We start from the raw sequence: 23,972 nt of genomic DNA, 5'->3' as shown, positions 1-23,972 counted from the left end.
TAGATGCATTTGGCTGATTGTTCCCATATTGGAGGGCATAGATACAGAGCATTTCCATGTTGCAGCAAGTTAATTAGATGCTGCAGCAGCAAGGTATGTGGAACTACAGTTCACATCTATTTCATTTCACTCAGAATACTACTGAGTGACAGCAATGCGCCAGGTATTGTGCTGTGTACTGAGATTCAGCAGGAAGCACATCCTGACCCACTAGCTGACCTAACAGAATTTAGTTTGGTGGACCGGTGCCGCGGCTCACTAGGCTAATCCTCCGCCTGCAATGCCGGCACTCCAGGTTCTAGTCCCGGTTGGGGTGCTGGTTCTGTCCCGGTTGCTCCTCTTCCAGTCCAGCTCTCTGCTGTGGCCTGGGAAGGCAGTATAGATGGTCCAAGTGCTTGGGCCCTGCACCAGCATGGGAGACCAGGAGGAAGCACCTGGTTCCTGGCTTTGGATCGGTGCAGCGCGCCAGCTGTAGCAGCCATTTGTGGGGTAAACCAACGGAAGGAAGACATTTCTCTCTGTCTCTCTCTCTCACTGTCTAACTCTGCCTGTCAAAAAAAAGAATTTAGTTTGGTACAGGAGTCACCAACTGTAGTCCGCAGGCCAACTGATGTTTTTATTTTTATCAAACACAGCCATGTTCACTGGTTAACATATTGTCTGTGATTGTTTTTGTGTTATAACAACAGAATTGCGTAGTCTTACAGAACCTAAAATATTTATGATATATATATATATAGTATATATACCATATACATAATATATATACATATATAGTGTATGTGTGTGCCTGTGTATATGTGTGTGTATGCGTATGTTAATGCTTAGAGACAGGATTTAATGTTTTGGCCTCCCAGGTGAAGAGCTGGTTTCGGTATTGCTCATTCATTCATTCATTTATTTGTTCAAGTGACATTCAACAGATATTTATCAAAGGACCTAGCTTAAGCAGAATATGAAGCTCTGACAGAATGTACAAAACAGATAAAATTTTCTGCCATCGTGGGACTCACATTCTAGTGTAAGCAGGGGGCTGAGAGTTAAAATATATGTATATGTGTAGTAACAAATAAATTTATCACATGTAAAAGGAGATGATGATGGTGGTAGTGATGATGATGAGGTTAAGGCTGCAGGAAGAGAGGGCTGTGAAAATAGAGGGCAAAACTGATTTCAAATTTAAGGCCTCATTGAAAAGGTACAAGTACCCTTCATGGATATCTGGAGAAAGCATGACCCAGGCATAGGAACAGCCAGTGCACAGGCTCTGAGAAGGCATTGAGTTTGCATATTCAAGAAAGATTATGGAGCAGAATGTGCTGGGCTGCACTAAGTACCAGGAAGACATTAGGAGGTGGAGTCAGAGGCCCAGGGTCTGTTAATGGCCTTGTGCATTATTGTAAGGGCACTAGTGTTCACCCTGAAAGCAGTGAGAGCCACTAGTAGAATCTGAGCAGGTGGGTGACATGATCTTCTAGTTTAAGAGTACCACTCTAGCACCTTTACTGAAACAGATAGCAGTGGGGGTGGAAGGAAGTATTTGAAATCCAGACATTGCATTTCTTTCATTGCTATTACTTAGGGAATACCAAATTTTTGCTAAGCCTGTGCTCACTTCTGCATCTAGTGACAAAAGAAGCTGCTGTCTCTGAACCATAGAGCTTCTAATAAACCAGTGGCATGCTTTGCGTCAGAATTGGGGTGTGCATTTGCTGTGTCTTACACATGTGTGTGTGCTCCAGATAGGACTAGAGAAGATGACACCAATGGCCTAGAACTGGGGGGAGAAGGTAGACACTGAAGCAAGTATGTTATGGACGTGAGAGCCTAATAGAGCTCTGCTGACAAAGAAGTCAAGTGGGCCTGGAGCAGAGTGAGGCAACTGGGAGCCAGAGGCCTACTTAAGGAGGCAGTCCTTGGGTGGAAATTCTGTACTTGGACAATTGTGGATGCCCCTTAAATTTAGAGAGGGAAAGTATTAAGAGTGGTGCCTCTCTAACACTCCTCCTGAGAAGCCTATAAAGGCTTTCCCGCAGTCTGGGGAATCAAAGAATAAAAGGACACCTGCAGATGAAAAAATCCAACCCCTGTCCTCTACAGCTGGTGAGGTGAAGGTTCAGGGAGATATTACTTGGTAGCTTAGTAAGAAAATAGCAAAGCATAATTCACCTGATTGCTGTGTCAAAGCTTGATTTCCCTACCTCTTGAGAACATCTTAAACAGTCAAAATATTTCATCTACATCCTAAGGGATTTTGATCCCCAGCTGCAACCTGAACCATCACTGTTGCATGGTCTTTACAACATATCAAAGTGGTATTGGCTTCTAGCGATACGTTTCTGGGCTTATCTTGGACATGTGATCATATCCAAGGACTTCATATTATATGAATATGCATATATATATATATAAAATAACAATTAGCCTCTCAATAACCCTATGAGGAAGATACAATCACATTTTAGCTAAACTAGGAGAAACATACATCTAGGTACCAATATTGTATACAACACTAAGAAAAATACTGCCAATAATAACCACAAGATACTAGTAATTAAATATTAATTCAGTAGGTACAAAGTGTTTCAGTGCAGCATACCTGCTGCAAGTCCCCTTTCTGCTTCATGACTCTTTGTTTTGTAGTCATTGGCTGGGCGCCAGGGATAGGGTCAGTCATCAAGCCAAACACTGAAAAGAAGCACTGCCACTACCCTCCAGTTGTTCTTAAGGGAACTGTGTTATTGTTGGTCTTTGTTTTGGTTTGGGAGGCAAATGTAAAGCGTTTATGTATTGAAGCCAGACAGACCCTAGTGAACATCTTGACTCCACCCTTGACTACTTGTGTGGCTTTGAGTAAATCAATCATTTTCCCCCAAGTCTTAATTTTCTGTTCTCTTTAATAAGAGGGGAAAGTATCATTCTTTGCTAGATTATTGTGATGATTATAATCAGTGAGAAGTACTGACTACATTCTAAGCCCCAAATGAGGTGAAACAAAGGGGAATTACTGAACTGGGAACCAAAAGAATCCCTAGTGTTGTTATGCTTAACCCACAAAAAACTTGGTCATGATGGAATGGAAGGCGTGATGATAGATTTCTGCCCAGAAGCGGCCTCCAGGAAGCCACGAAAAACACACTACTTACTGAAGAGATGGCTCCAAGGGAATGGTAGGGCTAATTGCACAGTATGATTGGTATATGCTGTGTGTGTTGGTTAAAGTATTGCACAACAGCTCATAAAATGTAGATATTTCATACTGATCCAACTTTTGAAAATTTGGATCAATTTATGTAATATCATCTATAGGGAGTCTGCCCATTGCACCATACTGTTCTCTTTCTACTGAAGACAGTTTATGTTTCAGTGTGGATGATTAAAGACCTCTGAGTATGAGGATGTGTGTGTGTGTGTGTGTGTATGTGTCTGTGTCTGTTTTGCCATTTTGATTGCTGTGTTAAATGGTCTTTTTTTTTTAAAGATTTATTATGTATTTATTTGAGAGGCAGAGTTACAGAGAGAAGGAGAGAGAGTGGGGGGCTTCCATCCACTGGTTCACTCTCTAAATGGCCACAACAGCCAGAATTGAGCCATTCTGAAGCCAGGAGCCAGGAGCATCTTCCAGGTCTCCCATGCAGGTGCAGGGGGCACAAGCGCTTGGACCATCTTCTGCTGCTTTCCCAAGCCGTCAGCAGAGAGGTGGATCAGAAGTTGAGCAGCCAGAACTCAAACGGGCATACATAGGGGATGCTGGCACTATAGGCATAAGTAGGCTAAACCTACTATGCCACAGTGTCAGCCCTGTTAAATGGCCTATTAAAACTTCACTATTGGGGTTTGAGTTTCTATCCAATAACAGGAGTGGAGAGTATGGCGGTGGATTTATGCTGATTCCACCAGCAGTTTCCCTTCAAATTATCCATCCTAGTCCTGGAGGTCAGTAGCCTCACCCTACAAGGTGTTCATAGCTGTTTGCAGCCTCTCAAACAGCTAGAAACAGACCTAGCAGTAAAGGCTGGCTCCTGAGTGAAGCCAGGTGCAGATATTTGGGAATGTGTTGCTTCATTTGAATGATTCACAATGATGCTCCATCATAGACCAGGAAATGTGCCGTAAAAATGTTTTGCGAAAGAATGTGAGCCTTTGTAATGGGGACCTGTGCTGTTCTGCAATTAAATTATTGCAGGAAAGTGGGTAGAAACCAGGGACCAGAGCCAGAGACTATGGTATAGGTGGCTGCATTGGAAAGAAGGGAAGGGAAGAGAAGAAAAATGAGAGAAATCTAGAAAATGAAGAAAGGAAGTTGAGATGAAATTATCAGGAAATGACTGTCTTCTTTATTGTAGACACATTATATGCTGTATCTTATTGAACCTAAACATGGAGCAGAGCTTTGAGGTAGACAAACTGTACGTTCTGTCTCTTAATTTGTGGAGGAGGAAATTAAGGTTGCATGGGGTGGGGTAACTCTTGCTTCTCTGAGTCCAGATTTCAGTTCCTCTCACTGCAGACTGGTATCAAAGAAAGATACCCAGATAGTAAGGAACAAAGAAACAGGCAGAGGGAAAAAGAAGGAGAGAAGCAGAGACAATGAGCCAGTGATAAAGACCCAAATATTGAAAAAAAAAAAAGAGAGAGAGAGGCAGAGATGGAGGGAGAGAGCCATAAAGCAGAAGAGCGATAAGGAGGAGGAGCAAGCCGACCATGATTGTGAGTGTAGTCATAATCAAGAAGGAGATGAGCAAAGTGAAAATTAGCTGGGATCAGTGGAGTGTGCAGGTTATGTCACATAGCTTCATAGTCCAGATGGAAGGCATTGAAAAGCACAAATCTCTGGTTTTCTGGGAAAGCCGGTTATGACCCTGACCATCTGCCAGCACCTGAGGCTGAGATGGCTCTGAGAAAAGGACCCCTCTGAAGCAGAGCAGACGCCACTTGCCATCCACAGGTTGCCTCATTTTCTGTCTAGGTAAAGGCAAAGAGCTCACCCTGTTCTGACCCCCTTGTCTTCTGGCGTTGGTGGCAGGGGGCAGGACAGATAGGTTAGGCACATTGTACTCAGAGTGCACTCTGCAAAATCATCAGTCTTTTCCTTTGGTTGTATAAATGGAATTTGATTTTCAACTTCCATAGATAACTGATGCTTGAGGGGGAATAAAACATCAATGAGTCTCTTTTGTGGAGTGAAGAACCCTTTTGCAAAATGAATAATTACCCTTGGCTTAATTTGTTTTGTATATTTTACTTTGCTGTTTCAGGTTTTGTTCAGGCGGGGAACGACTGCATTATTAATCATCATGTGTTCCAATTGCTTCAGCTACATATTTTATCCTCACAGCATCCTCGTGAATAAGGAAGGACAGGGCTTATGTTCCCTATCGTTAAGGTTAGAATAATGAAGCTCCTACAGATACAATGGCTTAACTAAGGCCACCCAGCAACTTATGGGAAAACAGCTTGAGGCTTCCATGGCGTGGCCAACCTCACTGCTCCATCTCATCTGTTACTCTTTTTAGCTCCAGTAGAGGTGTGGGCAAAGGTCAGCAGGCTCACCAAGGTGGGTCATTTTGGTGAAACACAGAGTTATGCTGAAGGCTTTCATTTTGCATAGTCTGGCAGTGGGGAGCTGTGACTTCTGAATCAGGTAGACCTGGGTTTGACAACTGACCCTGTTGCTTTCTTGCTGTGTAAACTGAGATCAAGTCAGTTAACCCTTGGGGGCTACAGTTTCCTCATCTGTAAAACTGGGATGTTAGCACCTGCTTCACAGTGTAGATCAGTGGATTAAAGGAAAAAAATGTAGATTTAACACATCATACTTAGCAAGTTCCATGAGCATAAATTAGCCTTCCCCTCTATGCAGGTGACAACCAAAGGGTCTGGAATAAAAGCCATAGTCAGAAGTATTAGTGCCACCATATCCCTAGTCATAACCATAGCCAAAATAGATATTTATGGAACCAATACTAGGAATTGAGCATTCTTTGTGCTGTCCAATGAGAAGTGCAGGAATGATTACCATAGGAAGGAGGGAGCTAGTGCTGATTGGAGACGGGAAATTTCGCAGTCATAGAGCCAGTTTTAATCCTATTCTGACTCTACTGCTTGTCTCAATCTCTGCTTTAAATTGCCTCTCTAAACACACATTTCTTGGGTTTAGCATCTGAGAATGACCTGTTTTTGTAGATCGGCTATAGTGGTTTTCAGGAGCCACCTCATATATACAAAATCAGAGCAGGATTTCTCAGTGCTCATTAAGTTTCATGGCTGTGTGTCCATTGTACCCAATGATCCAGTGAACCAAATTTCCCATTTCCCATTTGACTGAGACCTGCCTTTGCACCTTGCTGTTCCCTCTGGAAACTATTTCTTCTCCAGGAGCAGTAGACAGTCCTATGCTCAGAGAAACTGTGCTGGAAATGGTGACAGAACTGAAGGTGTAAATTATGAACAAGATATGGGACATGACCCTGTAGAGGAGAAAGGGAGGAGCTAGCACAGCAGGTAGCCAGGGAGGGGAGCTACAGCTCCTTGGCAGGGCATGAAACCAGGGAGAAAGCATGGCCTGGGAGGGTCCAGCCTTGGAAGGGGTACCAACAGGAACAGGAGTGCTGGAAGCAGTGATATTAGCAACACCAGTATTTAACCAAAGGCTGCCTACATGTCTAGCAATGCAGCAGTTGTATACAATACATTTTCTATCATTTTCGTGATACTCTTTACCTTGTATGTAAGATGTCCATTTTCTGACAAAGAAACTGTGGCCCAGAGGCCACATGTGATACTTGATCCAGACCAGTCAGTCAGCAAATAATATGAAAATACTTCTGGAAATTCATAGGGAGAAATGAGATTACAAGATAACTATTTTGGTGCAAAGATTTTTTTGAAGTTCATGATAGTTTTTATATTATGTACATGTTCCATGAATACTCTGGCAGGTGGAAGATTCAGCCTCAGATTGGCCTTGATTGTCAAGGGATGCCCTTCCTCCTTTCCAGGCTGAGGCCCTTGGCTCCTCATACCTTCCAGGTTCCTCTGAGAATCTTGGAGGATGCAGATCTCTGGTGTGGAAGGTGGAGATAAGGGGGAAGGTAGCCTCTTGCCCATTGAGTCCACTTTGCATGTCTGTGCTAAGTATCCATGTTGATTTACTGGATCCTGTTCCTTCCTGATATTAAAGATCCACATTCTGTGTCCTTTCCAGGTGTTAGGGTACAGGGGAATTAAGAAACCTATCAGCCATAATTTTGAAGAGGGGAAGGGTTCTACCCTACTTGTTTTTTTCTAAACACAAATGTATACACAATCAAGTATGATCCTTTTAGAGTTTAGAAGGGGGCTAGAAGGAAAGATAATGCAGTCAATGAATGGAGGTCAACCCAGCCAAGATCCTGGAGCAGAGCCCTTATGTGGCCTGACTGCTGGCCTCTCAGCCACTCCAGCCAGCTCACATAGTCTGCCCACATAAGCTGAGACACCACCAATTAGTCCCCATGTAGCCTTGATTAAGAACTCTAATCTATATTACCCGATCACCAGCCTGTGCCAGTGGAACCTTTTGTCCTCTGATTATGTTTTTCCTTCATGCTTTCAGAGGTGTGCTGATGAATGTTAATGAAGGGCTGCAAGTGTGTCTCAAATACCTTGGGAAGAAGCAGGCTGAAATGTCTCATGCCAGTAATATAAGAAAGGAAAGGACAACTGAGACACTCATATGAGGTTCTCAGATACCAGTAAGACCAACCTCCTCCCTGTACAGGGAGAAATTGAAGCCCAAGGAGGGAAGGTACTGCCCTGGACTGGCTGACTAGACTTCTAAAAAGCCTTCTTCAATTCATAATATCCTCTTATTATTTCACCACAATCATGTTTCCCTGTTTCCCAAACTTCTGTTCCTAAAGTCACAAATCTCTATACCTATTCTCCTCCCCCAGTCATCAGAGAGATGTTCACCTTGAGACAATATCAGAAGCGTGTTAGAAGAAGTGTTAAGAATGGAACTTGAACAAGGTCTGGAAGACTGTGAATATTACCTCATTTTACAGATGAGAAGGTTGAGGCTTACACACACAGAATGATTTTCAGATGAATCACCATTATAAATATATTCCCTGATACATTATTTATATTCAGAACTGCCTAGATTATCTGTTACTTTCACTGTATAATCATTTTGCCACCTAATTTCACCTAGTCTCCTACTTCCTCTCAACCATTTGTCTACTTCATTTGACTTCATCTTTTTCCAATGCTCTACTTTTCTCAAGGGGTGGAATCAGGGCAGACCTGCTGCAAAAAGCTTCAGTATGTCTTCGGGTGGTCTCAAGTGGCCCTAGTCTTAGCGATTAGGAAAGGTACAGAAGAATGACTTATTGATAAGATTAGATAGGTGGGCTGAGGCAATCATGAAGTGATTTGGGTGCTATAACAGAATATATGGCTACATATATTGGATGCAACACCAGACTCATAGAATGATAATTGCTTAAAGTAACACTCTGACCTCAGAATCAGCCCTTAAGGCTTCCTGGTCTGGCTGAAAAGCCCGTGAGAGCATTTCAGGCATGGAAAGCCAAGACACTGTTTCAAAAAGTGTTGTACATGAAGGATCTCTGGGGGTGAGACCCCAGTGGGAAGAAGTGGTCATCAAAGAAAGATGTACTTTTCTCTAAAGGGAGGAGAGAACTTCCATTTTGCTTATGTCCTTGTCTAAATACTGACAGAGTCTGTGGATTCAAAAGGCTTCCATAGCCTAGGCAGCTCATGTCAAGAGCCTCGACTGGTCACTGACATCATATGTAAGAGTGTTAATTGTTAAATTAACAACAGAAGTCACTGTGCACTAACTCCCCATGCAGGACCTCTGTCCTCGATGAGTCGTACTATGAGAGTTAACTGTAAAATTAGTTCCCAAACAGTAATATGTGTGTGTGCATATGTGTGCAAATTGTTGAAATCTTTACTTAGTATAAAGTTGCTTTTCTGTGTATAAAATTAATTGAAAATGAATCTTAGTGGAGAATAGGATTGGGAAGGGGAAAGGGAGGAGGAGGAAGAGGGGTGGGAGTGTAGGTGGGAGGGCAGGTATGATGGGAAGAATTACTATATTCCTAAAGTTGTACTTATGAAATTTGTCTTCCTTAAAATAAATAAATAAATAAATAACAAGAAAACATGAGTGCATCTATCATCTAAAAGATAATTTATGCAAGTCAAATCAGATGGTGGAGATTTTGTAAATGACATTATTAATGACAAGATTCTTAAAGTAGCACATGTGGATAATATCAAGGACCAGAACAAAGCAATGACAGTAAAAAGAGATAAGAAGGGATGGATTTGAGTAATAATAAATAGGTAAACCTTATGGGATTCTGACTTTGGAAGATGAAGGTAAAAATAGGGCCCAGTTTGGACTGTTCATGGCAAAAGTCAGGAGTACAAGACAGAAAGCATGTTTCGAACCTGAAGGTAAAGGAGAGAGAAGATAATCAGTCATGGTAAAGATATGAATTCATAGTACTGCTACAGCAAAATGAAGATGGGAGAGCAATAGTTCAATCTACTATAGAATAATGAGTTTTCCTCTAGCATACCTTGATGTCCCATGTATGTGGCCCTCTCCACACTCTTAAAATATTCTTAGGGAACCATCACCCAGCTTGGGAAGAGACAAAGAGAGCTGGGTTTGGCTGTTCACTCCTCTGTTCATAACCTGATACTCTCCAAACCAAAGTTTTTTATATTTTTATGTGAAGCCAATAACACCTTCCTTTCAATGTTTTCAGGGATACCAGAAATTATTTGGATAAGGTCAACAAATTGTTATGGTTCTATCCTTTGGCTTATGCTTGCTGGTAGGAAATCAATCCAATAACCCTTTATTACATAGATATCGTGAATCCAGTACAGTCATCATATAAGGTATATACATTTGAACAGGGGAAACTGGAAGAGTGATGCTTAACCTTTAGTTACAGTGATATTATAGAAGATAGCAGAGTGATAATTTAAATATGGATGGAACAAATATTCCTATTTCTGCCTTTACCCTCAGTATATAGCACACAATAATTATCAAATTAAGACAACTCTTATTATCAACCTTGTGGCTGTATTTATTGTTGTGACATTTGTGGTGACATAAAAGAGTGCAAGCTATGGAGACCTGACTGGATGGCCAGGCAAGTCTGAGCTACAGTTTTCTCATTTTACAACAAAGATATTAGTATCTTTCTCCTGGTATTAGTTATGGTTATGATAGCTGATGACAAATGTCAAATGACTTCCACCGCTTCTATCACAAAACAAGACATCAGGAATAGTGTGCCTATCTCATGCCTCCCCCACCCTACTCTTGAGGTGGGCTCCAGCAACAGAGTGGTACAGAGGCCCATGGTGGCCCAGTCCCTACAGGGATGAATGCCACGCTTACTTCTTTGAGGGCCCAGAGAGATGTCATTCCAAGCCACAGTGACAAGAAGAGTAAATAGGAAAGTGAACAGCAGGCAGCATCCCTGGCCTGTGATGACAAGTGATGACTGAGTTGGGAGCAAGTGAAAATGGAATCGTACAAGGATGATAGGGTGGGAGGAGGGCAGCCATTCAGCCAGGCAGGTGTGGAAGGAAGGTTTTGTTCATACCAGGCACTCTCATGGGCAGGCCGGGAGCACTTCTGAGCTGCGGGCACAGAGGAAGTAGCAGCCTCCGGCCTGTGCTCTGTCTGTGCTGTACCTTCTTCAGCCAGAGGAACCATCGGCAAAGACAATAGTCACCAGTGGTTCTAGAAAGATGGGAACCATCTTTGAAGATTGTCTCATTTAAGCTTCTCAAAAATTACAGGTGAAGCAATTGTGTCCCCTTGGCTTTTCAAAGGGCATAGGCTGGATTTGAGACCATCTTTCACCATAAGCACCTTACTTTTCCACTAAAACAAGATGCTGAATTAGCCCTCTCACTCAGGTGCAAGATAAGAATTCAAACAGCTATTAACATTTTCAATTATTATAAATGTGCCCAGGACTGGGCTCAGTGCTTTTCCAGCTTTCCAGCAGATGTGTATCAGCCTCATTACATGTAAAGAAAATGAGAGACAGAGGAAGCAACATGACCAAGTCCATACAAACTTTGAGAGGCAGATCCAGGATCTGAATCCAGAACAAGAAGATTTCAAAGCCCATATTTTGGAAATCTGCTGACCAAGGAAGGCAGCATCTGCTCTGAAGTGGTTTCATACAGCATCACCCAAGACAAACTGAGGATGTTCATGGTCAAGGGATGCTTTTTTTTCCAACCCCAGAATTTTTGGAGTGAGACTGCATTTAACATAAAATGACAACTTGGTAAATGAGACCTAGAGACAAGACTGAATATTTAAAATCCAGCACAATTCATCTGTAGCTGATAACATGGAATTCTAGTAACTAGCATGATGGAAATTTACTTAATTGAATTCCCTTATGGGAACCAACTTTGATGAAGAGATTAAACTCTTTTTCTTAGTCTTCATTATTAACAATGTATGGATGTGAGTTTTTAATGCTCTTAGAGATATTTCAAATTCATCTCTGGTTTTTTTAACAATAGCTGTTTATAAAGGTAATATATCCTCATTATGGGAAACTAAGAAACGTCAGAGGAGTATGAAGAGGAAAAAATTCCTAGAGAAGGCTTGAGGGATTGGTGGTACACAGCAGAAATGACAGACATGGTGGTCAAGAGCCCTGGGTCCTAATTCTGGTGAGCCCAGAGATTTAGTCAGATCCCTTTACTCTCTAGACTTCACTTTTCCCTTCTAGAAAACAAGTCTGGTGGATTTTTAACTAGATGATCTTTAAGTGCCTTTTTTGCTCTGATGTGAAATAGAATTCTATTTCAGACATTTCATCAGCGCTCATGTTTACACTCCCTGTTTCCTTGGCAAATACCTGTCATAGATGTAAGGAAGTTGCTTCCAGTCCTCAGCAGAATCATCATTATTCTAAATGGACTCAGCTTGAATTCATGATGATTCTATTTATGTATTCACTAATGCATTCAGTCAACAAATGAGTTGCTTAAACTTTGTCAGGCACTGCTAATTGTTAGGATACAGAATGGTTAAGAAAATGTTTCTGGGGCTGGCATTGTGGTATATCAGGTTAAGCCTCTGCCTGTGATGCCAGCATCCCATCTGGGTACCAATTCTAGATCCTGCTGCTCCACTTCTGATCTAGCTCCCTGCAAATGCACCTGGGAAAGCATCAGAAGATGCCTCAAGTGCTTGGGTTCCTGCACCCATGTGAGAGAACTAGAAGAAGATCTGGGCTTCTTGCTTCTTCCTGGCCCAGTCCTCCCTCCCTCCCTCCCTCCCTCTTCCTTCTCCTCTGTAACTCTGCATTTTGAATACATAAAAATATTTAAAAAAAATGTTTATGCAAATAAGAAATTCCCAGTTTAGTGAGGGAAATGGTCAAATAAAAATGATTTCTATGCTACACTGGCATAGGCCTTACTCTTGTTAAATATATCCCTTCATGTGTTTAACATTTGTGTATTGAATGCCTGATGTGTGCCAGCAGTGTATTAGGTGCAGACATGCAGTGATGGGCAAGATAGGGACAGTGGCTTCCTTTAAAGAGTGTCCACTGTAGTGAGAGGGGAACCATAGGCATTCACACTCAGCATGATAGCACATGTGTCTGGAGAACTGCTCTTTGGTAGTCTGACAGCCCTGAGGGTGTAGAGGCAGAGTTACAGAAAGAACTCACCCAGGGAAGGGGTTAACCACCCTCAAGTCAGCTTGCCAGAGGTTTTGCATCTTGCAATAAGGAAATGCTTGGTTGCAAATCATGGAGAATTAACTGAGCTAGCAAAATAGGAGAGGGGAGTCAATACAGCCAATAGCCATGGCATTGATGGAGATCACCAACAGAGACACCAGCCCCACTGCTGAGAGCAACCACAGCTGAGACTCAAAGGAATGGTGTCCAGAGAGCAGAGGTTAGGGATTGGGCTCATGGTACTTAGAACTGATCGCTGTCTACTCCAACCTTCCATTTTGCAGATGGGTAGACAGAGGCCCAGAGAGGAGGAAATTATTTGTATCCCTCAAGTTAATCTGTGAGCCTATACAGGACACTCATTGTTTCTCTAGCCGTGGGCTTTATCCTTCACTGCTTCAATCTGTTCTTATATCAGCTCTGTTAATAAACTTTGCTGTCATTCCTATTTGATAGATGAGAAAACTGAGACCAAAGGGTGAAGTAACTTCCTGAAGGCCACGTGACTAGGAAGAGAGAATATGAGGATTGGATCTAGTTCTGTCTGCCTCCAGCACCTCTGGGATTTTCCCTCTGCGTGCTTCTTATCCTTGCAGCAGCCTTATGGGGACCCCCAGGGTAGATGCTTTGCATTTGCAAAATACATATTTGTTGTGTAATGAATGTCGGTAATTAATGATCCATTCTGAGTCAGGGAAAACTTGCTTAGTAAGCACGCAAGGACCCCAAAGAAAAATGTAGTGGCATCCTTTTTTTTGAACACATTTCTCATCCTTACTAGGAGTCCCAAAAAAGCAAGAGGGGGAGGTACAGGGACATGAACTGTGCTCTTTCTGTAGAGTCACTGATAGGAGAGGTAGGAACCTCAGCCTTTGCCCTCTCCATGAAGAAGGAAGATCCACCCTGCCCAGCCCTCCTCACTCCAGCCTGGCTTCCTGTCCCTTTGCCAGAAGTAACCGTTTCACCTCTCCGGTTATGAATCATGAGGTCTCTGGCTAGTGGCAGATCATAAATCAGTCCTGGGAGACTCGAGGACAAATCCCAGGACTTTTAATCTTTAATATTAGACGTGTTTAAAGTGGTGAATATTTCATGAAGGGACTGTTGCATTTTAACACATCATTAGTGACTCCCTCCCTTCCCCCTTTTGTAAATTATTCCTCTCCAAATTCAAGGCTCTTGGCCCTTTCCCTCTGTTGCACTTACCTCCGGCAACAATCAGTCCATTAGGCTGCATATACGTACAGCACTCCCACTTGTGCAAGCCCCAGGGTGTGATGCTGGAAGAGGACTGCAGAGAGCATTCCTGCCTGTCAGACTGCCTTTTCCTTACTTGGCAGATACCCAGAGAAAGGAAGGTCTTTAAACAGTCTTATTCTGGATATCTTGACTTTTTTTTTTTTTTTTTTTTTTTTTTTGACAGGCAGAGTGGACAGTGAGAGAGAGAGACAGAGAGAAAGGTCTTCCTTTTGTCATTGGTTCACCCTCAAATGGCCACTGCGGCCGGCGCACTGCGCTGATCTGGTGGCAGGAGCCAGGTGCTTATCCTGGTCTCCCATGGGGTGCAGGGCCCAAGGACTTGGGCCATCCTCCACTGCACTCCTGGGCCACAGCAGAGAGCTGGCCTGGAAGAGGGGCAATCGGGGCAGAATCCGGCGCCCCGACTGGGACTAGAACCCGGTGTGCCAGCGCCACAAGGTGGAGGATTAGCCTAGTGAGCCACGGCGCCGGCCTTGACCCATTCTTCATTCTGTATTCTGTCTTACTACCACTTCAGTTCAACCAATATTTATGAAGCCCAGGCTGTTAGCCAAGCACTTGCTAGGTGCTTGGGGTACAAAGATTAAGCAGTGTTGCAATATATAAAACAAGTTAGCACATGTTTCAACACTCAGAATGCTTTGCAAAGGTCAAATGTATAACATCAGAGTACATCAATGAAAACAGTGAGATTCTTTGATGAATACAAACATTTGGAATGAGGAGTCATGGGTGATAGTTGCAAGAACTGTATTACCCTGGTTATCTTGTTCACTGTGATGTGTTGTTTTGTTTGCACAAGGTTAAGGAAATCTTGACTAAAAAAACAGGGTGTTCAAATAGCATGAGTTAGCACCTTGACTCAGAGTCTGAGTATTCTCCGCAATGAAACAAAGATGACAGATGCTTTTTTTCTCAAGCCAACCTAAAATAAATTTACCTAGCAATCTGCATTAGTGTGATGATGCCCCCAGTATCCTAAATTTTGGCATGTGACCTCTGAGTTTGTGTCCATTTAAAAAAATTCAATAAAATTTTTGATGGAAAATTAAAAGCAAAAATTTTCCAACTCTCTAAACTGTCTGCATTGAGCAATGTATTTTCATCAACATGATTTGAAAAGCCCTGGGTCAGGCCAAACAAAATCACTGTAGGATTAAAGCACACAAACACAGGCATGCTTGTGGTATCACCAGAAAAGGGGAAACAGGCAACCTGACAGCCATCGTCGAGAAATTTACCAGAGCCCCAAACAGTTAGTTAACTATTCACTCATTGCACATTGTTAAGCACAAACTCTGATCTAGAAAATGGGCTAAGCCAGGCAGGGAAATTTCTGCAGGAATTTTCTAAGGTGTGTTTCACAGAACAGTAATCCTGTGCATGGCTTCACAAGCAAGCCTAGGGTAGAATCAGTTTGGAAATGATTGTCTATATATCACCCTCATAGAGAATCACACTCCACTGGCTCTAAATGATGGCCCAGTATTTCCCAAACTTGTTTTTTATGGAATCTATTTTTGGTAAAGCATCTGTGAACACTCCACAAATACAACTTAGAAAAACCAATAACTAATTGAATAAAGAATATTTTCCTACCTTAAGAACTACACAGTACCGCAGAAATCCTTAACAACAAGAAGGTAAGACAGAGAGCCTCTGAAAATCCTTCTGGGCTTTTGAATTCTCTTTTTTTTTTTTTTTTTTTTTTTTTGACAGGCAGAGTTGGACAGAGAGAGAGAGACAGAGAGAAAGGTCTTCCTTTTTCTGTTGGTTCACCCCCAAAGTGGCCACTACGGCTGTCACGCTGCGCCGATCTGAAGCCAGGAGCCAGGTGCTTCCTCCTGGTCTTCCATATGCGTACAGGGCCCAAGCACTTCCTGCCTTCCTGGGCCACAGCAGAGAGCTGGACTGGAAGAGGAGCAACCAGGACAGAATCCGGAGCCCCAACCGGGACCAGAACCTGGGGTGCTGGTGCCACAGGTGGAGGATTAGCCAAGTGAGCCGCGGTGCCGGCCCTGGGGTTTTGAATTCTGAAGATATTCTAGGAAACGAGACATGCACTGGCTAACAGAAATTAACTTGGTCAAGGGGAATACATATGATGCAGTGTAGGGTGCTAGCAAGCGTTCATGCAACTAGGCCTAAGACACAGACAGAAAAGGAAAAGTTACGAATAGATGGCTGCAGAGGTAAATGGATGGGTGAGAAGGAAAGAAGAGGGGAGAGAAGAAAATAGGATAATAGAGGAGACAGTAGGGGAGGAATGGAGAGGAGAGGAAATCCAATTTTAAAAATCAGGGCAGTTGGGGCCAACGCTGTAGCATATGGGCTAAGCCTCTGCCTGTGGTGCTGGCATCCCATTTGGTCACTGGTTTGTGTCCTGGCTGCTCCTCTTCCAATCAGTGCTCTGGGGAAGCAACTGAAGATGGTTCAAGTGCTTGGGCCTTGGCATCCACGTGAGAGGCCAGGAGGAAGTTCCTTGTTCCTGGCTACAGATTAGCTCAGCTCCGGCCACTGCAGCCATTTGGGGAGTGAACCAGCAGATGAAAGACTTTGCTCTCTGTCCCTCTCTCTCGATCTGTAACTCTACCTCTCAAATAGATAAATAAAAGATCTTAATTAAAAAAAAAAATCAGGGCAATTGGGCCAGTATTAAGCTGCCACCTATAATGCTAGCATTCCTTATGGGCACTGGTTTGAACCCTGGCTGTTCCACTTCTGATCCAGCTCCATGTTAATGTGCCAAGGAAAGCAGCAGAAGATGGCCCAAGTCCTCGGGCCCCTGCATCTGTGTGAGAGACCCAGATGACGCTTCTGTCTCCTGGCTTCAGCCTGGCTAAGCCCCAGCTTTTGAGGCTATTTGGGGAATATACCGGTGGATGGAAGATTTCTCTCTATCTCTCCCTCTCTTTCTCTGTAACTCTTAAAGTAAATAATTTTTTCAAACTCTTTAAAATAAATATTTTTTTCTCAAAAAAAGAGTCAGGGTGATAAAAATGTATAAAACCAGGAGACTAGACAAAAATATTGCCCAAAAGGAAAAAAGCTGAATGTTTCTTACAGAGTGGGTATTTAGTCTAACAGTTAAGATACCTTGTCCCATATCTTAGTACCAGGATTTGACGCCCAGCTGTGACTTCTCACCCTAACTTCCTTCCAGTAAAGACCCTGAGAGGCAGGAGGTGATGGCTGAAGTAACTAAGTTCCTGCCAGTCAAGTAGGAGACTCAATTGCCTTCCTGGCTTCCAGTGTTGGCTTCTCCCAGCTCAGCCCTGCACAAGTCATTGCAAACATGTGTGGAGTGAAGCAGAGAATGACAGTGCTCCCTTTGTTTTTTCTCCATCTCTCTCTGCATTTCAATCAATTTAAAAAAAAAAGTTTATTGGAGGACATGACATTTGAGTTGAGGTTTATGGATGAGAAAATACTGTTCATTCAGGTGGAGATAATTCAATTTTTGACTATACATTTAAGTAAATAACTTTACCATAGTTTAGTTACTTGACAACTTAACTTCCATTTGTAGCCACCTGGTCGTGTGCAGTTTCCCTCAAGCGATGAGCTCCTTCAGTGGCTGGGCTGCATCTTTGGTCTCCATGTCTCCAGGGATGAGCTAAGATCCTGGCAGAGTATGGTCAAAATGAATGAATGAATGAACAAATGAGTAACCTTGATTAAACGGAACACTCTCTTGCTATGGGTTTTTTCAAACACTGGACAGCTCACTTTATTTCATAGGCAAACCAGGAAAGCAGAGAGAAGTCTATTTTAGAATGAGTGTCTCACACTTTCTCTTCTCTTTTGCTTACAGGAGAGTGCAGCTGCCATGAAGGCTATGCCCCTGACCCCGTTCACAGACACCTGTGTGTGCGCAGTGACTGGGGACAGAGTGAAGGGTGAGTGGTACAGGACTTTAGGGATAGGACAGTGGAGGACTGTTCCCTCTCTTCTCTGCAAAGGCCCAACACCTCTCTACAAAGAGGAGTCTTTCTCTGCAACAGTTGTGTTTCTGTAAAACCCCCTGGAGAGTGAACCCCACTCTTACTGGGTCACTCTTTAGTACTAAAGAAAACCACTGAGGAATCCTCTAGGGAGCCAAAGCTGAGGCTTATGCCACCTTCCAAATTGCAGGTCATCAGTACATGTTTCACTAAGTGGACTAACAAAGAGTGAACATCACCTTGTTGTACTTAAACTCCTAAATGGACAAGTGAACTTCCCAAAAGTGCTGAGTCATTCTGTAAGATGGAGGTCTTCTTTTATAAAAAAAATTGTTTTCCCAATAATAATTTGATTGTTTGTAAAGCTACTCCATGTGTGCATCTCAACTGCTTTTGACTAATGTCATATCCTCTCCCCTTTTCTTTCCCTCTGTTCTTCCCACAGACCTTGGCCTTACACGACACTTGAGAGGGGCTATGATCTGGTGACAGGGGAACAGGCCCCTGAAAAGATTCTCAGGTGAGTGATTTAAAAGTCCTACTGGGGTATGGTTTTAGGGAAGGGAGAACAGTCTGATAGGAAGGTGTGGTTATGCATCCTCAGTCTACGGATTGTGTGTACTGAGTGCAAGAGGACTCTCATTGGCAATAAAATGCTATGATGGCCTAGGTTGCCATAGGAACCTAATTCTCAATTGTGTGGCATATACATGTATAGACTTAGGTACTTGAACTGGAAGAGACATCACTGATACCTAGTCTAGTGGTTTAAAAACAATCTGTAACCATAGAACTTCTTTCTACCACCTCCAAGTAATCTTGTGTAAAACCTCAATACTTTAAGCAGATAAACATATACAGTGAATTAAGTGGCAGAACTGGGGATGAGATACTGGTTCAAACTGATTCAGAATCCATGCTCTTAACTCTTGTGCCAGACTTTCCTGTTGGTGTGGCAGGAGTCCTTGAATGCCTGCTGCATGTCAGGGCTGCTGGGAAAGGAGAGCTTAAATGGTCCCTGTTCTCACAGAGTCCACCGTTTACTCAGGCAAAGAAAGCTGGAGATACAAAGCAATGCATGTGCTAAATGATGAACAGATTTGAGAAATGAATGTTCAAGTCTAGACAAAGCTGGCCAACATTGTGCTTACAGAATGCAGTGGGACTTGGGTGGAGAAGTGAGAAAATGTCCTAGAGGGGTTGGGATAAGGGGCCCCTTATTTCTGTTTGCTCTCTGCTTCCCAGGGAGTTCCCCAATGGAAACTCTTACATTACAGGTCTACTTTCAGCTTGGGCCAAGGCCTGTGGCTTCCTGTCAGCAAAAGCTTTGTGGTTCCACCTGTGGAGCTGTCCATCAACCCCCTGGCCAGCTGTAAGACGGATGTGCTCGTCACAGAAGACCCTGCAGATGTCAGGTAGGGAAGCCATCTCCAGCACATTGTCCTAAGGACTTCTTACAGTCCTAGAAGTGCCTCTGTTTCAGGACCACAGGACACTCTGAAAGAGAATGCTCCACTTTGTTGATAGGCATTGTGTAGTTGATGTCAAATATGCCATGCTCTTAAACTCCTGAAAGTATCCTCCACTGTTGAACCTCAGTTCTTCCATTGCAAACACATTATCTGCCTCATCTAGGATCATAAATGATCTTATCACATTAAAGATGTTTAACAGTATATTGTGATGCCTTGAAGTTGAAAGTTTGGACAATGGGAACATTTCTATTGTGATTCTGGGAGTGCAAATGGACTTTGGACAAATCTATACACACTCACTGTCCAAGTCAAATCTTTTTGTTTTTACTCATGAAAGGATGGAGACTATGTGTCTCCTGACATGTTCTGTACCTTGTAACTAACTTCTTTGTAGACAACTATACTGTGTTCTCATTAATTGCTTACATAGCATTCTCTCCTGTTTTGTGGTGTATTTTTCAAGGTCAAGGAAATAACTTATTTAGCTTTTTAATCTCTAGTTCCTAGAACATATTGGACACCTACTAAAATGCTTATTGATTTAATTAAGTCAGTGATCTTAGATCTGATCTTAGCACTATTCTGGAGGTTTCTATTGGAGGACCTTTTTCCTCCTAATTTGATGAGTAGAAGCCTTCTAGAAATTTTCATGTCACCAAAAATGAGCTCTAATTTTCTTTCTAATAATGGCTTGCACACAGGTTATTTGATTGTGAATTTTAACTAAACCCCCTCCACCACCTACTATTTCCTATTATTCCACCACTCCATAGCTGTCTTTGGGCCATTCTGAAACAAGATGTTGTCAGGATGTCCATAGCATCTAGTCCTAAAGTACCTAAAACCCAACTCTCCTACCTAACAGTATATTTCTTCTCACCTTGTCAACTATTACTTGTAGGGATTAATCTAACATGCTTTTTTGGACTGTTACATTTCCAGAAAGTGATTGTTTTTAAAAGAATAGAATATAAAGACATAACACTTAGCAAATAAAGTAGTACCTACTATAAACTGAGGAACTAAGATGATTTCTCTGTCTCTCACACACACACACATGCACACACACACACAAATGGAAAACTTCCCAATTTTGATACAGTTAAGTTTGGTGAAACTTGGTAAAGGGTGTGCTGAATTCTGTCTGTATTATGTATTTTAATAATGGAATCAGGAACATCTGGTTGAAAGATCATTTCAAAGATACCCAATGACTTTAACTGAAAACAACTGAAAGAGCATTTCTGCTAATTTTCTACAGAGTTCTATTCTATTGACATTCCAAAATTATGGTAACATCAGGGTCTTCCTATCAGAGTAGAATAAGTGCTCGTATCCATTGATCATTTCCTATGTGTCAAATACTTTATTAATATCTTATTATAGCCTTACTTCAGCTATATGAAGTGACATTATGATTTTCAGTTTGCAGATAAAAAACACAAATAAATAGATTTGAGGCATAAGAGTTATGCTTTCACTGGTAAGTGATGAAGCTGAACTTTCATCCTCGATCTGCAAGGGTGGATTAAAGATTGCAGTCATCACCATTGAAAGAATCTGCACTATATAGATTAAGTTTTCCAAGCTTCATTAATAAACCTTGTTTGACATGGCATTGCCCAGGCAAGCATATCATGGGCATTTAAAGAACTAATAAGTTCTAGTTAGATGATATGTTAGAAATTAATAAATAATAGATCATAATTATAGATAGGCAATAACACTGCCATGGACTCGTAACAAAGGGATTCACAGGGAAAGACTATGTAGAAAGGAAAAGTCAAAATCAAAGAGAAAAAGGGAAACGTTGCAGTAGGACTGGAAAGGAAATTCAAGGTGCATTCCAAGCTGATTCTTTGATTTGTAGTGTGCAATAAATTCTTGGAAAAGTATGAGGCCTCATACTATGGAAGATAGCACGTTTTGGTAGTCAAATGTTTACACTGTGACCCTCCATGGTGACCAAATTTAAAACGGCCAATAATAAGGTGAGGATATGGAGCAGTTGTGGAAATGTAAATTGATATGAACAGCAAGTAAACCTGATGAGCAATACCTGCTAAAATTGGACAAATGCATGCCCCTAAGAATTCATCAATACCCCCCCTAATAATATGCCAAGTAGAAGTGTGTATATTTCAAATATGTGCAAATAATACAAAGTAGTAATAGTATCACTCATTTTTACTTTCAAAGAGCTAGAAAAAAACCCCAAAATGTCCATCAGCAGAAAAGTAGATATATAACTCACATTATTATCATACAACAGAATATTATTAGTGATGAATATGAATGGATATAAAACTGCACAAAGTATCATGGGTGAATCTCAAAAGTATAATATTAAATTATGGAACTTAGACACAAAAGACTACATATGTTTATATGAAGATTTAAATAACTCGCTTTAGTAACTAGTAAAAAGTTTCCTATGATGTTAGAAGTAAGGATTGGTATTACCATTGGGTAGGAGGGGGTGATGATAGTGACAAGCATAAAGAGGCTTATATGATGCTGGTAATGCTTGATGTCTTGACCTGGGTGATTGTGACATAGGCATTTGTACTGTGTGAAAATTCAATGAACTGCACGTTTTTTCCTCCTTGCATGTTATATTTTAATTAAACATAAGGGTCATGGCTTAAAGACATAAATCATAGAGCCCTGATGAACTACTTGAGTTTAAGTCATAGATCTACTAGTTGCTTACTGCATCAGTTTTTCTGTGGTTGTATTTCCCCTTGAGGATAGTGGGGTTTGAAGATTGTATGATGTGGGGAGAGATGAGGATTAAATAACATAATATGCATAATGCCCTGAGTTTGCCACATAGATAATACTCTAAAGCATTCATTATTATGCTTGTTATCAAGGTGGCATAGTGAGTTGTTTGTTTGAAAAGCGGAGTTACAGAGAGTGTGTCCATTCACTGATTAACTCCCCAAGTGACATCAACAGCCAGGGCTAGGCAAGGCTGAAACTAGGAGCTAAGTGGATAACAGGAACCCAAATACCTGGGCTATCATCCACTGCTTCTTTGATCATTAACAAGAAATTGGATCAGACGCATAGAGTAGCCGGGACTTGAACGGGTACTCCAATGTGGATGCATGCATCCCAAGCAGCAGCTTGACCCACACCATCACAATGACCTGCCCCAGCAGAGTACTTTTTTTTTGTTCTTTCTCTTTTTCATTCTTTTCTCTTTTTAATGCTGAAAGACGACTTTCAATAATGTTGCATCTTAAAATTAACATTTTATCAGTATTGAAGACTCTTACCAATCCTTTGTCATGGGGTTTGAGGAAGACTTAAATAAGTATGTGATTCCTGGCACAGTATGCTAGGTCTGTGGCTTTGTATGCATGAACATATTTACAGAATGAATGAAGTCATATGTCAAGTGGACAAGGAATGCTTTGGGGGATTGCAATAGAAAGAATAAAGTCCCGATCAAAGGAATTCGGAAAATATTGTCAGGAGAGAGAACATTGACAATTAATCATGAATTATGGGTAAGATTTAGCTGTGTAGATGTTAAGGTGGAAAGAAAGACTTTCAAGTCTGAGGGGATAAAGGGACAAAAGAAGAGAACTCTACCCTGGATGGCTCCCATTTTTCAGTCTATCCCAGCAGGAAGCTGCTGGGAATGAGATTTTTAGCATTGGAGACACTAATGATGCCAGCTACAAAGGTAGAGGAGCAAGCTGTAGCTAAATTGCATACAGATTCTTTTCTATTCTGAAAAAACTTATTTGAGTCCCTCCTGTGTGCCAGGCACTATGCCAGGTACCATAGGAATACAGAGATGAATAAGGCCCACCTCTGCTTTCAGAAGTCCCATAGCTTAGCAAGGAGCATGAAACAAGAGACTGACTTGGGAGATGAAATAAAAGATCCTTGTGCAGAGAGAAGCATAGCAAACAACACTTACTGCTACATACTGGGCCTTCTTCACAATTTCACCTGGAGTTGGTTCTTCTTATAAGAGAAATGTAAGAATAGCTATTATAGTTGGAATAATAATCAGCTTTTGGAGCTCCTCGGTGATTTTTCTATGATCTAAAATCAATGAAAATGAAATGGTGAAACACTGTTAATTCCTGAACAATGTTGAAAGAATAGTGGGACATCAGAATGCATGCTAGCATTGCTCACTTGGTGCTATTTTTTTCACATTGAATTAGCTCTGAATAGAATCAAGAATATCTCCTTGTTCTTTTGGCCTTTCAATTACTGAGAATTTATTGAACACCTATTGTATGCCAGACTAAGTATTGGAAGTATAAAAATAATAAGACAAGGATGTCAGTGCATTGAAAAAGACAAAATCACTAACAAAAATATGTCATACTTTGTGAGTGAAACAGGATCGAGAGAAGTTCAAGGCAGAAAAAAGATACAATGGCAGGGCTGACCAAACTCACCTGTGAGTTAAAAGGACTGGCTAACAGGAGAGAACATCTGGGGCAAATTTTGAAGAATGCAAAGAGTCAACAGTTCATTGATTCTCTGCATGGTCCTGA

The 23,972-nt window shown here is 41.8% G+C and overlaps 1 protein-coding gene across 6 annotated transcripts in view; it reads left to right on the top strand.

The window, feature by feature from the left end:
- Positions 1-23,972, top strand: part of ASTN2 (astrotactin 2) — a 1,018,233-nt gene that overhangs the window by 450,679 nt on the left and 543,582 nt on the right. For 4 of the 6 annotated variants that reach the window (XM_008273385.3, XM_070066427.2, XM_070066416.2 and 1 more), the window contains 3 exons: positions 17,839-17,923; positions 18,414-18,488; positions 19,246-19,383. In XM_008273385.3, coding sequence (XP_008271607.3) covers positions 17,839-17,923; positions 18,414-18,488; positions 19,246-19,383 — 298 coding nt within the window. The remainder of the gene's footprint in view (positions 1-17,838; positions 17,924-18,413; positions 18,489-19,245; positions 19,384-23,972) is intronic. The other 2 variants (XM_070066421.2, XM_070066419.2) reach the window with 1 other exon arrangement.

This window comes from Oryctolagus cuniculus, chromosome 1 (genome assembly GCF_051225735.1).
Source record: "Oryctolagus cuniculus isolate XC-2025 breed Fujian yellow rabbit chromosome 1, ASM5122573v1, whole genome shotgun sequence".
NCBI lineage: Eukaryota > Metazoa > Chordata > Mammalia > Lagomorpha > Leporidae > Oryctolagus > Oryctolagus cuniculus.
This window is presented reverse-complemented; position numbering and strand designations above follow the sequence as displayed.